The 15,621-nt window shown below is 36.6% G+C and overlaps 1 protein-coding gene across 6 annotated transcripts in view; it reads left to right on the top strand.

Moving 5' to 3' along the window:
- Positions 1-15,621, top strand: part of LOC6051485 (myosin-10) — a 32,651-nt gene that overhangs the window by 12,642 nt on the left and 4,388 nt on the right. For 2 of the 6 annotated variants that reach the window (XM_038251921.1, XM_038251923.1), the window contains 10 exons: positions 6,046-6,213; positions 6,267-6,770; positions 6,827-6,943; positions 8,824-9,006; positions 10,141-10,308; positions 10,376-12,418; positions 12,483-12,704; positions 14,925-15,287; positions 15,343-15,413; positions 15,474-15,608. In XM_038251921.1, the coding sequence (XP_038107849.1) occupies positions 6,046-6,213; positions 6,267-6,770; positions 6,827-6,943; positions 8,824-9,006; positions 10,141-10,308; positions 10,376-12,418; positions 12,483-12,704; positions 14,925-15,287; positions 15,343-15,413; positions 15,474-15,608 (3,974 nt within the window). The remainder of the gene's footprint in view (positions 1-6,045; positions 6,214-6,266; positions 6,771-6,826; positions 6,944-8,823; positions 9,007-10,140; positions 10,309-10,375; positions 12,419-12,482; positions 12,705-14,924; positions 15,288-15,342; positions 15,414-15,473; positions 15,609-15,621) is intronic. The other 4 variants (XM_038251922.1, XM_038251924.1, XM_038251925.1 and 1 more) reach the window with 3 other exon arrangements.

The raw sequence follows: 15,621 nt of genomic DNA on the forward strand, positions 1-15,621 counted from the left end.
TAGCAAACCAAGCATTTGATAGTAAGTGTGAGCTCTTTATAATGAGGGTGTCAGTATAAATTGTTTCAGTATAAATTGGGTTTGCTTCAATTTTGTTAAAGAAAAACTCAAACTGGCTCAAATCCCATTATTTTGGATTCTTTTTATGGACAAAATCTTAATGATACACATAGCATGAGCCCGATTGATTACACCGACCAATAATGCGAACCTTCGTGGTGAACGGACACTAGAGCTGCGGTATTTTTTACTACCTAAGCTCAGAGTTATTTCAAAACAAAATTCACAGTCTTTTTAAAGACTACCTGAGTTATTTTCCAAAATTCTAAACAGTCTTTTCAAGACTAACTCCGCCTGAAATTTTGTTGTATTTTACAAACGAAGCCATCTTTTTAAGAGAACTTTGCTTGCAAAATGCGTCAAAACAAAGGTAAACGCAAATCTTCTGAAGATTTGGTCGTTACGTCGGTGAAGCGTTTGAACGCTAAACCGGCTAACGGAAACAGAAAAAGAAAACAGCCTCTTCTGAGGTCTGATTCTGATTCTGAATGTTAGGTCAATCCTCCAATTCCATTGACAAACAGTTTCGGTGTTTTATCCGAAACTGATGACAAGGAACCTTCTCCTCGTACTGAGCCTTCTGCCGTCGAGAAACGAGTAAAGGCTCCGCCAATTGTTGTGACTTCCGTCTCCGATTTGGCCAGCTTTCGAACGCAACTGAAGAATTGCAAGGAAACTTGCAATTTGAAGGTTTCGTTCCAGCTTGGTCGAAGAGGAGAATGTCGCTTGTTGACGGAATCTTTACAAGATCACCAAACTTTTGTTGGTTATTTGAAAAACCACAAACACAATTTCTACACGTATGAGACCAAGAGTGCTCGGCCATTCAAGGCGGTCTTGAAAGGTCTCTCCAACGACTTGTCGGTGGATGAGATCAAAAACGAACTTAAGGTGTTGCTTGGCTTTGCCCCATCCCAAGTAATACCAATGAAGAAAAAATCAAACGGGAATATTTCTCGCTTTGGTTTGACTTCACAATTTTATCTGATTCATTTCAACAGAAATGAAATCAACAATTTGAAACTTTTGGACAAAGTTCAGTTTTTGTTCCATGTACGGGTAAAGTGGGAGCATTTTAAGAAACATGGCGGTAATGGCCAGAATCTGACCCAGTGCCGGCGTTGCCAGGCATTCGATCACGGTACTGATCATTGCGCCATGGTTCCAAAATGCATGGTTTGCGGGGATTCTTCTCACGACAAGGACAATTGTCCCGTGAAAGAAGTCACCCAATTTAAATGTGCAAATTGTGGTGGAAATCACAAATCAAATTTCTGGGATTGCCCCATCAGAAAAAAGGTTTTGGATTCTCGTGCTAAGCATCAGCCGAAATCCAAACCGAAATTTTCTCAAAGTCAGGTTGTACCTGCATCTTTAAATCAAACATTCGTGCTGTCTCACTCGAACAATTCTAGAAATACCCCTACCGTGGAAAAGTTAGGTAACAACAATGGCATTTCTTATGCTAACGTCGTTTCGGGTTCATCCACGAATTTTAAATCCTCTACCAATCTTTCTGAAATTGGGCAGGTACCTCAAATCTCATTTGACAATTTTTCTGCTGGCAACGCTTTGGGATCTTCTGATCTCGGCGATGTTACGTTTGAAAAAATGACTTTTTTGCAAAACTCACTGTTTGGTTTGATTCAAACAATGAGTAATGCTACATCCATGATGGAAGCAATCCAGATTGGATTAAAATTTGCGAATGATGTTGTTCTTACCCTGAAGTTTAATCATGGATCTAAGTAATTCCATCAATATTATGAATTTTAATGCTCGCTCTTTAAAAGCGAAAGAAAATGAATTTTTCAACTTTTTACGAGTTCATAACGTGCATGTTGCTGTTATAACCGAAACATTTATAAAAACTGGCACTTATTTGAAAAGTGATCCAGATTATAAAGTTATAACTAATAACCGAATGAATCGAAATGGCGGTGGAGTTGCAATAGTTATCCACCGTAGTATGACTTATAGCACGTTACGTGACTTTAAGTTAAAAGTTATTGAAAGTTTGGGCATTGAACTTGAAACTTCTTTTGGGAAAATTATGATTGCAGCTGCATATTTGCCATTCCAATGCACTGGGGAAAATAAAAATTATTTCAAAGGGGATTTGAATAAACTTACTCGGCATAGATCTCGATTTTTGATCATCGGTGATTTTAATGCCAAACACCAATCTTGGAATAATTCAAAAGTAAATTCCAATGGTGAAATTTTGTTCAGAGATTGCACTTCTGGTCTTTATTCGGTTTTATACCCGAATGGGCCAACTTGCTTCTCTTCTGTTAGAAATCCATCAACAATTGATTTGGTGTTGACAAATCAAAGTCAGTATTGTGGTCCTTTAGTGACTCATGCTGATTTTGATTCTGATCATCTTCCAGTAACTTTTTCACTTTCTCATGAAGCAGTTACCAGACCCAATAGTTCTGTGTTTAATTACCACAAAGCTAATTGGGACAGGTATCAGCATCATATTGAGAATAATTTAAATCATGATTTTGTTTTAAAAACCAAAGCTGATATTGATTCAGCCTTGGAATCTTTAACTAATGCAATTTTGGATGCTAGGAATATTGCTATTCCTAAAGTCCAAGTCAAATTTGATTCTCCCATTATTGATGACGATCTTCAGCTTCTGATTCGTCTGAAAAATGTTCGCCGAAGACAGTATCAACGTTCTCGTGATCCTGCACTGAAGCGAATTCAAAAGATTTGCAAAAGGTTATTGACCACAGATTCACTCTCCTGCGAAATGAAAAGTTCGCAAGAGATGTCGAACAAATTAAACCTTATTCCAAACCTTTTTGGTAACTTTCAAAGGTTCTTAAGAAACCTCAAAAACCCATCCCTTCTTTAAAAGATGGTGATAATATTCTATTAACTAATGGGGAAAAAGCTCAAAAACTTGCTCAGCAGTTTGAAAGTGCTCATAATTTCAACTTGAATGTTTTGAGTCCTATTGAAAATCAAATTTCAATAGAATTTCAGAATATTGTTGAACACGAATTTTCATCAGATGAAGTTTTTAATACGAATCTGAATGAAATAAAATCTATTATCAAAAAATTTAAAAATATGAAAGCCCCTGGTGAGGATGGCATTTTTTACATTTTAATTAAAAAATTACCAGAAGCAACTTTAAGTTGCTTGGTCAAAATTTTCAACAAATGTTTTGATTTGGCATATTTTCCCAGTAGTTGGAAAAATGCCAAAGTAATTCCGATTTTGAAACCGGATAAAAATCTTGCTGAAGCCTCAAGCTATCGGCCCATTAGTTTGCTTTCATCTATTAGTAAATTATTCGAAAGAATAATTCTTAATAGAATGAAGACGCACATTAATGAAAATTCAATTTTCGCTGATGAGCAGTTTGGATTTCGCCTTGGGCATTCAACTACTCATCAGTTGTTGAGAGTTTCAAATTTAATTCGAAGCAACAAATCTGAGGGCTATTCTACTGGCGCTGCTCTTCTAGACATAGAAAAAGCATTTGACAGTGTTTGGCATAAAGGTTTGATTGCGAAATTGAAAAGGTTTAATTTTCCGATTTATATCGTGAAAATTATTCAAAATTATTTGACGGATCGTACTCTGCAGGTATGTTATCAGAATAGCAAATCTGATCAACTACCTGTACGTGCTGGCGTCCCTCAAGGAAGCATTTTGGGTCCAATTTTATACAATATTTTTACTTCTGACTTGCCTGATTTGCCCCAGGATGTCAGAAATCACTTTTGCTGATGACAAAAGCATCTCCGCCAAAGGTAGAAGCCTTCGTGTCATCACAAGAAGATTACAAAAGCTTGGATATTTTCAATTCTTATTTGAAAGAATGGAAAATTACTCCAAATGCTGCAAAACTCAACTTATTATTTTCCCTCACAAACCAAGGGCTGATTTTCTTAAACCAAAAGTCATCACATTATAAAGATGAATGAGGTAAATTTAAAGTGGGAGGATCAAGTGAAATATCTTGGACTTGGTTTTGACAAAAACCTTACTTACAAGGATCACATTGAAAGTATCCAGGTTAAATGTAACAAATATATTAAATGTTTGTATCCACTTATAAACAGGAATTCTAGACTTTGTCTCAAGAATAAACTGTTAATTTATAAACAAATTTTCAGACCTGCCATGCTTTATGCTGTGCCGATCTGGACAAGCTGTTGCTTAACCAGGAAGAAAAAACTTCAGAGGATTCAGAACAAAATTCTGAAAATGATTCTGAAACTTCCTCCCTGGTTCAGCACCAGTGAACTTCATCAATTAGCCGAAGTTGACACTTTGGATGTTATGTCCAATAAGATAATTGATGCATTTCGACAAAAATCATTGCAGTCTTCAGCTGCATTGATCCGCTCTTTATATAGTTTATAAGTTAGTTTTAAGGTATCCCTTTTCCCTATTGTACATGTAGGACCTCCTACATTTGAAATCACTGAATAGCGAAAGCTACAATATTTCATGAATAAATGAAAGTTGCTAGTATTTAAAATTGAGGTGAAACGTCATCGTTTGTGATTGGACACTCAATAATATTTTAACTGAATGAATGTACATGGAAAAGAAATTTGAATAAATATAAATTAAAAAAAAAAATTACACCGACCAACAAAATTTCTACGCAGGCTTATCTCGAGGGGAAGCATAAACATTGGGATCCCCCAAAACACGTGCACTTTGAATTTTTCAAAAATATTTAGACATGGCCGAATGGTTTTTCCCCAAAATGTTTATGGAGAATCAGTGATGTTTGGTTCTCTTACATATTGCATGCAATTTTTAGTTGTATGTAAAAGCGACGAACCGCCCTAATTTTCCAAACAAACTTTATCGAAAAACCATTCGGCCCTATCTAAATATTTTTGAAAAATTCAAAGTGCACGTGTTTCTGGGGACCTCAAAGTTCATGCTTCGCGTTAAGTTGAGCCTCACATTCATTTTTGTAATTTTTTGTAAATCAGTGTTATGAATACGAGCATACAAGCAAAATCCCATTCCACGTGTTTCATTCCACCTAAAATTGTTTTTTGTGATGCTAGAATTCACAATAAATTGAACTCATGCTTGGGATTCAAACTCTGTGCATCTAGATAAATGACAGTTAATGAATGGCAAATAGCTGGATGGTGGTTCAACTCCAAACGGCAAGCTAGTTTGCAAAAAAAGAGAAGATAATCCTTAATCTAATGTTAAAGAGTTCCAATACTATCTGATTTTACACATTATCTAGGGGTTGAGCATTTAAGAAAGCTTCATGATTTCATAAAACTGATCAAAGCTTGAAATCCACATAACCTCTCTGTCTACATAACAAAAAATGGTCAAGACATTTTGGAATGACTACACCGATACGCTTCCGCTTCGTAAGCGGTTGATCGGGGTTCAAATCCCGGCTCGGACCAACACAACTGGTGATCTTTTCCCTTCTGGAATCGATTGCTTAGTAAACGGAAGGTAGTGTATCGTCTCAAACTGGACCTTATCACGACACCTTAGGTAGGCGCCTTATGGAATGTTAACATTAACCTTAACTTGTTAACATTAAGTTAAAAATAAAACTGCCACTGAAACCGCTTTGTAAATTCCAGCCCCGATACTCTTCAAGGGTGTTCCCCTTAGGAACTAGAAAAGATTTACTTACTTTTTACACCGATCCCAAAACTTTTACTCTTCCAAGGAATCGGGTACATACATGAATTTTTGGTTTCTGCAAAGTCTCTCTGCTTTAAATTTCTCAACAAATCAAACATTTTTTTTTTATTTTAAAAAATGTGCTTTTCATTATCTATCGTGGAGAGCCTAAGGAATTTTCAAAAAATGCGAAAACAATCTACCCATTATTTTTTTTTTGCACGGTTCTAAAACATTTACTTGCAACTAGAAAAAAAATCAGTTTCCTCCCAGTGTTAGTTGGTCGACTTACTGAAAACAATAAAACTTATACATTTATATTATTTATTTTTTCAGGTGGAAGAATTACGAAATCGATTGGAGGAGAAAAATCGCATGATTGAAAAAAAGACGCAGAGTGCGATGCAGTCGGTGCAGGACAAAAATCGTGTTCAAACGGAGTTAACTGAACTGAAAGAGCACATGGATATTAAGGATAGAAAAATTAATGTTCTTCAAAGAAAGGTAACGGCACGCTGTTGTACTAAACACTAATGTAATAACGTTAAATTTTACAGATTGAAAATTTGGAAGATCTACTCAAAGAAAAAGATAATCAAGTGGATATGGCCAGGGCTCGCCTGAGTGCGATGCAGGCTCATCACTGCAGTTCGGAAGGAGCCCTTTCTAGCTTGGAGGAAGCCATTGGAGACAAAGAAAAACAAATGCAGCAACTTCGTGACCAACGAGACAGAGCTGAGGGCGAGAAAAAAGAAGAAAGGGAACTTCATGAACGTGAACTGGCTGAATATAAGATGAAACTGCACACTTTGGACAGCGAAGTCGAAAAGCTAACCTCTCGTCTTCATCGTGCATTGAACGAAAAAGATCGCCTTGAATCAAAACTCGAGTGTTCACAAAGCGAACTTGGAAAGTCCAAAGCTGAGCTGGATAAAGCCGCTACTGATGTTGGCCGTAGTGGCAGTGACTGGGAAAATGCCAAGCAAAGAATTTCTCGTCTTGAACTTGAAAATGAAAGACTTCGAGCAGATCTGGAACGATCTCAGGTACATGTACCAAATGTTGGTATTATCAAACAAAGTTTTGTCTAATTTTATAAAAAAATAAAATATTTCAGACTACTTTCGGACGATCAACGCTGAGTACTTCACAAGAACTGGATCGAGCACAGGAACGAGCGGACAAAACATCAGCTGAACTGCGTCGAACTCAGGCTGAGTTAAGAGTCACACAAGTAAGATCATCTATTTCTATGTAATCAACCCACATTATTTGATCATTCAATATATGCAACTTTATTTATTCCTTTAACTATAATTTAAGTTTTCTCTATCTTCTGCATTATCTTCACTATGAACCAACTAACAATTATTGTTTCCAACCATAAAATCATTATCTAGGCATTTTTGGGTAAACACGTCTACGAAAATACCTTGGTTATCCTTTGTTGCGCTTGCTTACAATGCAGTTTTCACACGATTATGAAATGTTTCTTGTTTTGAGGGAAGCAATGTTTTGTTTCTGAATGCTTCTACGAACCACACAAGCTTCGGTTTTGTAAATATCTCCTTGAAATTTAATTCAATAAGAGTTTCATAGTCGTAGGAAAATCTGTACTATCATCAAACAAAAAAGTCCTTCAAAATCGCTGATACACATCTTTTTGTCTCGATCTGTTTGTGTTGTAATTGGCAGTAAACCCAAATTTGTAGCATAGCATTCACATTCGTTGTCCCCAATCGATATATCTAATCATAGTTAGTACCGTGCATAGTTGATGTTCGCATAAGGCGTGTATATGTCTATTTGTACACTAGTGTGACGTAGAATATGCTTAAAATGAACATATGGCATAACATTAAAGAAAGTTTCCATAATCGGGAACAAACATAATGTTTTTTAATCGTTAAATCAAAATGTTTCGTTTGAAGTTTCGTATTTCGTGACATGTCATCTCGTTGATGATATTATGAAAATAAATCAATTTGAAATTCAGCTAATCAGTGCATTCGAAAACTGGATTAAACATTTTGTTATTAAAGTTCAATGATTGTAACATTTGAAGTCGCAATTATTTTTTCTGAGTACTGTGATACTTCCTAATATATTTTTGTGCAAATCTTGAACAACGAAACATTTGTGAATAACATAAATGAATGAAGACAATTTAAAATTATCAATTCTCATTGCAGAAAATTTTGATTATTAGTTTTCTAAGTGACATACAATGGCTTTCCAGTATATTATGCTTTAATCACATAAAAATGAAAACCATCCGTTAGCAGTAGACAACACCACATCAACTTATTTCTTGCATTCGCGTATTCGTTACACATACACATTAAAAAAAAGCAAAATTTAAAAAAATCATGGTAGAATTATTTGCTAGTGCAATAAACCAACAAATCAAGACAACTATAAACTGATAACACATTCACAAACATTTTATAGGAACAGACAGTAGACAATTTTGTGAGTAGAAAATTTAAACTATGAGAATGCTACTTCTTATATTTACATTCAGTTTTCAAGCCTCTCATTTCTCATTCACAAGCCAATAATAATCTTTGAATTTCACGTTAAATTTTCGAGTTTAATATATTTCTTCTGTTTAACAATTTTCCTAGCAGTTTGTTACCATTCGTATTGTATTATAAATTCAACTAACATTTGAATATTTTAGTTTTTTATGCACAGTACGTGTCACGGTTAAAACATTTTCTTCTTCTCAGTAAAGTGAAAATCTTTCAAATACAATCTACACACGTAAAACAATCCCAAGGATAATTCTAAGCGCTCGCACAGTTACAGCTTTTGTACCAAAACAACAAAATATACATTTTAGTGCAATATATAGAGAAACTATCTTCAACTGTTTACCATTACGTTAATGCGTTTTCATAGCATTTCCTCTAGTTTTGTTTCATAATTCAATTTATTATTATTTTTTCTATGGGTTTCCTCTTTCCCTTTCTATTACGCAAAAACAAATTAAAATGCCGTGCCGTTTCAACCTCCTCTTACTTTTTTTTATCTCAGTTGTTACTTATTGCTCACCTAAAATGTAATACTTTTTATGTTAATAGTCGTTTTATTTTCTTACTTATAATTTAGTCTGATGCCGAACGAGCAAGAGGCGAAGCCGCAGCCTTGCAAGAGAAGTTAGAAAAGAGTCAAGGCGAAGTTTATAGACTCAAAGCTAAACTTGAGAACGCACAAGGTGAACAGGAAAGCATAAAGCAAGAAATGGAAAGAAGTCAAACTGGAATACAACGAATTGTTAGTGAAAGGGATAAGGTAAATGTTTACTACCACATGTCAAAACAATAGATCAACACTTTACATGTACGCATCAACGAGTTTTACTCTCAACCGTAGAAAACTGACACTGCAATACCTTTTTTTTCACAATATAACCATCCTTATCACACATTGTGGTTACTTTTAAACTGATAAACTCAACCAAACATAAAATTAGTACATTCTTCTCATTGTCATGATTCGCGAGCATTAGCCTGATTTGTAACTATTTAGGAGCCTTTATTGTTTAATGGATGGTGTCGCAATAAGGATGGTTATCTTATCATACAGTACAGGATGACAATGACCACAAAGAATTTTAGAGTATGGGGATCTTGAAAGTCTTAATCTTGCGTGTTTGATTCATTTTCAACCGTTTTGGGAACTTAAAAAAAACGCTTTAATAATGATTTGATGTGTACATCAGTAATTGTTTTTATAAAAAAGCCAACACACTTATTTTTTGGAGTATATTTTTTTCCACGAATAAAAAGTTTTATTCCTGACTCTCAAAAACGGAAAGGTAGGTGGAAGTATAACTATCCTTGATACTGCACCGAGTGATGTACGGTAGAAGTGAAGCAATCGATATTGTACTGTTTGATCATCTTCATCATGTGACTGTGTTGTGATATACAAACTGTTTACCCACATATCTAGCATATAGTATCTGGTATCTGGTAAACAACGCTATCTGTAAGGGGTTTTAATGTGTAAATACATATTAAGCATTAATCTAATCAAAACCACTCCAAAAAGTATACTCTAAGCTTTAGATTATAAAAAGTAACAATGTCTATCTTTTCCTGCCTCAAGCATTTTATATGATATATTGTAACAGAAAATGTAATATCATAACATATAGCATCTGCTTTAAGCCTTCCTACTCTTCAATCAGTAACCGATTATGATCTACCTTCTTCTTTACATCTGTAGCATCCAAATGGTTAAAAACCTTTTGATTATCATCTAGAATATTTGCGTACCTACGATTGAACCACGAATCATCCGCATAGGATACTTTAATGATCATTACAAAGATCCCCATTCTCTTCTCTTTATTGTTTCACACTCTGGTTACTCTTGCCGATTTTTTATTAGAATTGTAATCACCATCCTCCATAATTCTAGGCGTATGCAGAGCTGGACAAGATACGTGAGGAATTAGAAAGATCTCAAGCGACATTGGGCAAATCACAGCTCCAGCAAGAGAAAATTCAAAATGCTCTGGACAAAGCTCAAAACGAAGTTGATCATTTGCAAGAAAAACTCGACAAAAGTGTGGGTGAAGTCAGAAGGGTATGAAAGACGTTTTAGCTGGTAATTCGCATTGCTCATCATTAAACATTTTATTCACGGTTTGCAGCTTCAACTTGAGAAAGAGAAGATCAACTATGAGTTTGAAAATATTCAATCACAGCTCGATAAGCAGCTTGGCCAGTCCTCCCGAGTACAGAAAGAGAGGGAAGCTGTGCAAATGGATCTGGAGCGTTATCGCGATAAGGCAGATAAACTACAAACTGCGTTGAGTCGTCTGCAGAAGGAGAGAGATATTTTGGGAGATGAATTAGAAAAGTTAAAAGAGAAAGCAGAGGGAACCCAAAGTAGTGCACTCAAATATCAACGTGAACGTGATGCTATTCAAACAGAGCTGGAGGTTGTCAAAGAACGTTGGGAAAAAGCACATCAAATACACCAAAAGCTACAAATGGAACGAGATGACGCAGTCACAGAGATTGATATACTGAAGGAAAAACTAGACAAGGCACTGTATGCAAGTCAAAAACTTATTGATGAGAAAGACAATTCAAACAAAGAATTTGAAAAGATGTTGGAAAAGTATGACCGATCACAGAATGAAATTTACCGGCTGCAGTCCAGATGCGATACAGCGGAAGCTGACCGTAATCGATTGGAGGTTGAAGCAGAACGTTCAGCACTTGCCGCCGCAAAAGCCAAAGAGGATCTGCGGAAACTGCAAGAAGAAACCACTCGCTTGCAGGAAGCATGCGACCGAGCAGCAATGCAGCTTGGACGCTCCAAGGAACTGGAAGATAAGGCAAAAGAAGATGTTGATCTTATCCGTGAAAGACTTGATAAAACGCAAGCCGACTTACGGAGAGCTCAAGCAGAGAAAGAAAACATCCAAGCAGAAGTCGAGAGACTTACATACGAGTTGGATCGGGCCCACAACAGCTATACTAAGCAGACCGCTTCGCTGGACGCAGCTCAAGAAGAGGCAGCACGGTATAGTTTAGAGATTGAAAAAATGCGTGAACGTTATGAGAAAACAGCTGCGGAAATGCGACGCTTGCAAGAGAATGAATCATTTTCCAGAGAATCGCGTCGTTTGAAAGAGGAAAACGACCGACTTCGAGAAAAGTATGACAAAATGATGATGGAATTGGAAAATTTCCGCAGCAAGTCACAGTACGAAGAGGAAACTCTAGAGAAGTTTAAACAAAAATTCGAATTACGCGAAAACGAATGTCAAACTATGGAGCTTAAGCTGCATGAAGCAACACTACAGCTAGATTTAGCACGGCAAGAAGTACAAAAGCTTATTGCCAGCCAAGACAAACAACGCACCGACGCGGAACGTGCACATATCGAGTACGAGAAAATTCGTGATAAGCATGAGAAGCTTTTGAAGGAGATGGAACGACTCCGGCAGAACCCAGGCTCTGCAGTCAGCCCTGGAGCACTCGCCGCGGCTTCAGTTGGCATGGGCGACAAAAACGAAATAGATAGACTACGGGATCGACTAGAGAAGGCTCTTCAAAGCCGAGATGCTACCGAAATGGAGGCCGGTAGACTTGCCAAAGAACTTGAGAAAGCGCAACTACATTTGGCTAAACAACAAGAAGCTTACGAAGCTACTAGAATCGAATTTGAACGCATGTCTGCGGAGCTCACTCGAGTGCTTGAGAGACTGGAAAAATCCGAAGCTGAAAAAGAAACTCTTCGACAATCAACCAAGATTTACGAAAAACATCATCAGCAGCATGCAGCTTGTAATAATATTGATCAAAACGTTCTGAAGATAGAAGCGGACAACAAGCAACTGATGGCCGAGCGAGACCAACTAGTAATGCAACTAGAAAAGAGTCAAGATATGCTGATGAGTTTCCAGCAAGAACTGAACGCCGCTGAACTTGAACTTCAACGACAATGCGAGGAAAACAGACGGCTGAAGAATTCTCCACAAGGCGCTCACGGTCAACCTCAAAACAATTCCCAAGAAATACAAAACTACAAAAAAGAGATCACACGGTTGAAGCAAATGCTACAAGAAACTGGAGCTCGAGGAGACAGTGAACTTGAGCAGTGGCGTAAGGTCGTTGAGCAAGAAAAGAACCGTGCCGATCAAGCCGAGAAGGCAGCAATTGAACTGCAAAAGCGAATGCAGGTAATTTATCAATCGAATAGCATCAATGCATAAACGATCTTTCAAACACTTTTAAATATTACAGGTAATGGAGCAGCAGCTAAAACAACAATTACTGCAAATGACTAATATGCAGAAGCAAATGACACAACAGCAGCCACCACAACAACCACCCCAACCACAACAGCCGCAAATTAATCCCAAAGAAATGGACAAAATACAAGAAGAGCTCAAAAATGCCGTCACGCAGCGGGATCAGTTCCAAAACCAGCTCGAGTTGCTGGTTCAGGAGCTTGAGAAGAGTCAGGTATGTTTATCTTCAATGTATAGTTAACAAATGTTCAAGAAAAACCGTATTGCCATGCCAAATCAAGCATCGAAAATAAGATTTTCAAGGTTTTCAAATAACTGCGAAAGATTTTTTTAACAATAAAGTTGTTTGTTCTATAAAACTCATCGTATGTGGGTCATTCCACCTGAAGTATGCACGAAAAAATACAAATTTGGAAATCACCCTCTACGATCCTGCTCAAAGTTGGCAGGGCTGATGATACTTTTAAAACATGTAAGAATCCCGAATTTCGTCCAAATCGGACCCCCTCCCCCCCTCAATTTTCGTACCTCCCCCAAAAATCAACTTTTTAACGATTTATTAGCGAAAACCCTATTTTCAAAAGGCGATAGCCTAGGAACCATAAATCTTAGAAGATCGGTCTTATGCTCAATATTGAAGGAAATTGGACGTAGAATCCATTTCCGTGACGAAAATTTAGATTAAGGTGTGTTTTTACCTGTATTGCGCAATTGAAAACTTTAAATGACGTATCTCAAAACAGCACTATTTTTTTAATTTGACCTCACCATCGCATTCTCCTGCCAATTTAACATAAGACATAGACATATGACCAATTTATCATCAAAATGATCGTGCACACTCCCCGAGCAGGGGTAAATAACACGGGAATACCAAATTTTTGTGTTACTTGGGCAAATAACAGGGACCAAAATGTGCCCTTGGTTGCCCAGTAATAGATGGTAAAATACCATGAAATCATACCAAAGTCTAGTATGTGGAAGGGCACAACAATACCAAACCATGTTATTCCAAGGGTAAAATAATACCACAACATAAAACCATTTCAATACCAAGTTGAGGTCTTCTGGATTTTTGAACATTGCTTGAATACCAAAACTTGGTATTGCCATGGTTTAATTTTTAGGTATTCCCGCGCCCTTGGAAAATCAGATTTTGGAATTCCTATGGTCTTCCACATACATGATTTTGGTATGATTTCATGGTATTTTACCATCTATTACTGGACAACCAAGGGCACATTTTGGTCGCTGGTATTTGCACAAGAAATACCAAAATTTGATATATTCATACCATTTTTAGTGCAACAGTTGCAGTTAGTGAAAAAACGGAAATGATCCATATGCAACAGCCAAATCTACTCACCTGATGATTCCATGTTGTTCTTAGTGATATTCTTCATCACATCGAATGCATTTGTCATTGATGAACGGCCGTGCTTGAAATTCTTGAAGATTCCAAAAAATAACAATATTGAAAAATAAGTGTTATTAAAATGAAACTGGATTGAAATTCACCAAAATTTAATAATCAGTCGATTAACTCGTTTTTCGAAGTATTTGCTTATCCCAACCCCAACTAAGAAAAAAATTCAACGTTTAAAAAAAAATCTTGGTGGAAATATAAAAAATTCCCATAGTTTCAGAGGAATTTGATGAAACCTTTCAATACCAAAATAATACCAAAATGTGCCATCCTGACTTAGAAAATTTTCCACAATTTCAAGTAATTTCTTTAGGGGGTATATCAAAAATGTTTAAAATCAAGTTTGAAATTTCCGGTTTTCAATGAAATCATTCGCTTAGAGACATCATTTTAGCGCAAAATTAATTATTTTGTCAAAATTGGTCAAAATTTTCTCATAGTTTCAGAGGAATTTGATAAAACACTGTAATACCAAAAGAATACCAAAATGTGGTGTTCGACCATTGACAAATTCTGCAATTTTGCAATATCAAAACATTACCTTAAATTGGTATGATATGATAGCACATTTTGCTCTTGCATAATCCTTAAGACAAATTTTAAAGGGTGCTCGGAAATGGACTCTACGTCCAATTTCCTTCAAAACAGAGCTTAAGACCGACCTTATAAGATTTGTGGTTCCTGAGCTATCGCCGTTTTAAAATAGGGAATTCGCTAATAAATCGCTAAAAATCGTTTTTTTGGGGGAGGAACCAAAATTCATTTAGACGAAATTCAGGATTCTTGCATATTTTGAAAGTATCAACAACCCTGCCAAATTTGAGTAGGATCGGAGAGGGTCTTTTTCAAATGCTGTTCCGCTTATTTACTTAAAATTTGTTGCGTATGCTTGGGGATTTGAACCAATGACCTCTGGAATATTAGTCCAGTGCACGTTATAATTAATCCACACAGGCACACAAGTGTTATCACTTATCTCATAATTCATTGCTTTTCATTTTTCAAAAGTTGGAAGCCCAGGATGCGGCAAAGAAAGCACAACAACAACACCAAAAACTGCAGCAAATGGAACAACAAATTCAAGTGTTGCAACAGGAACTTCAGCATGCAACTCAAGCAGCAAACCAGAAAGCAGCCCAGCAAGCAGGTATTTCCGAACATGATCGAAAGCAACTCGAAGCACAAATGAAACAAATCGAGGACGCCACTCGACTGCTTGAAAGTGAACGTAAGACATTCGAGGACCAACGAAAGGTTATCGAAAACAAGCGGAAAGAGCTGGAGGAGAAAGAAAAAAATCTAGTCGAGTTTGACAAGCAGCTTAAAAAACGAAAAGAACAAATGGACCAGCTGGAAAAGTCACTTCAAAAGGTATTGTGTATGTTATTTTTAAACGGTTAATTTGATGTAAATAATTCTTTTTTAGGCTGGTGGCACTGCAGCAGCAGCAGGCGAATTGAACAAACAGTTAACAGAAACGCAGCAACAGCTAGATAAGTAAGTTAATAAAAAAGAAGAAATTTCTATGTTTTTACTAAATGTTAATTACCACCTCAGGATTACAAAAGACTTCAATGAAGCTAAAGAGGACGCTCAACGATCGGCTGCCGAAACAGAACGATTGCTGCAACTTGTACAAATGACCCAAGAGGAACAAAATCAGAAGGAAAAGACTATTATGGACCTTCAACAGTAAGCTTTACGA

This window comes from Culex quinquefasciatus, chromosome 2, assembly GCF_015732765.1.
Source record: "Culex quinquefasciatus strain JHB chromosome 2, VPISU_Cqui_1.0_pri_paternal, whole genome shotgun sequence".
Classification (NCBI taxonomy): Eukaryota; Metazoa; Arthropoda; class Insecta; order Diptera; family Culicidae; genus Culex; species Culex quinquefasciatus.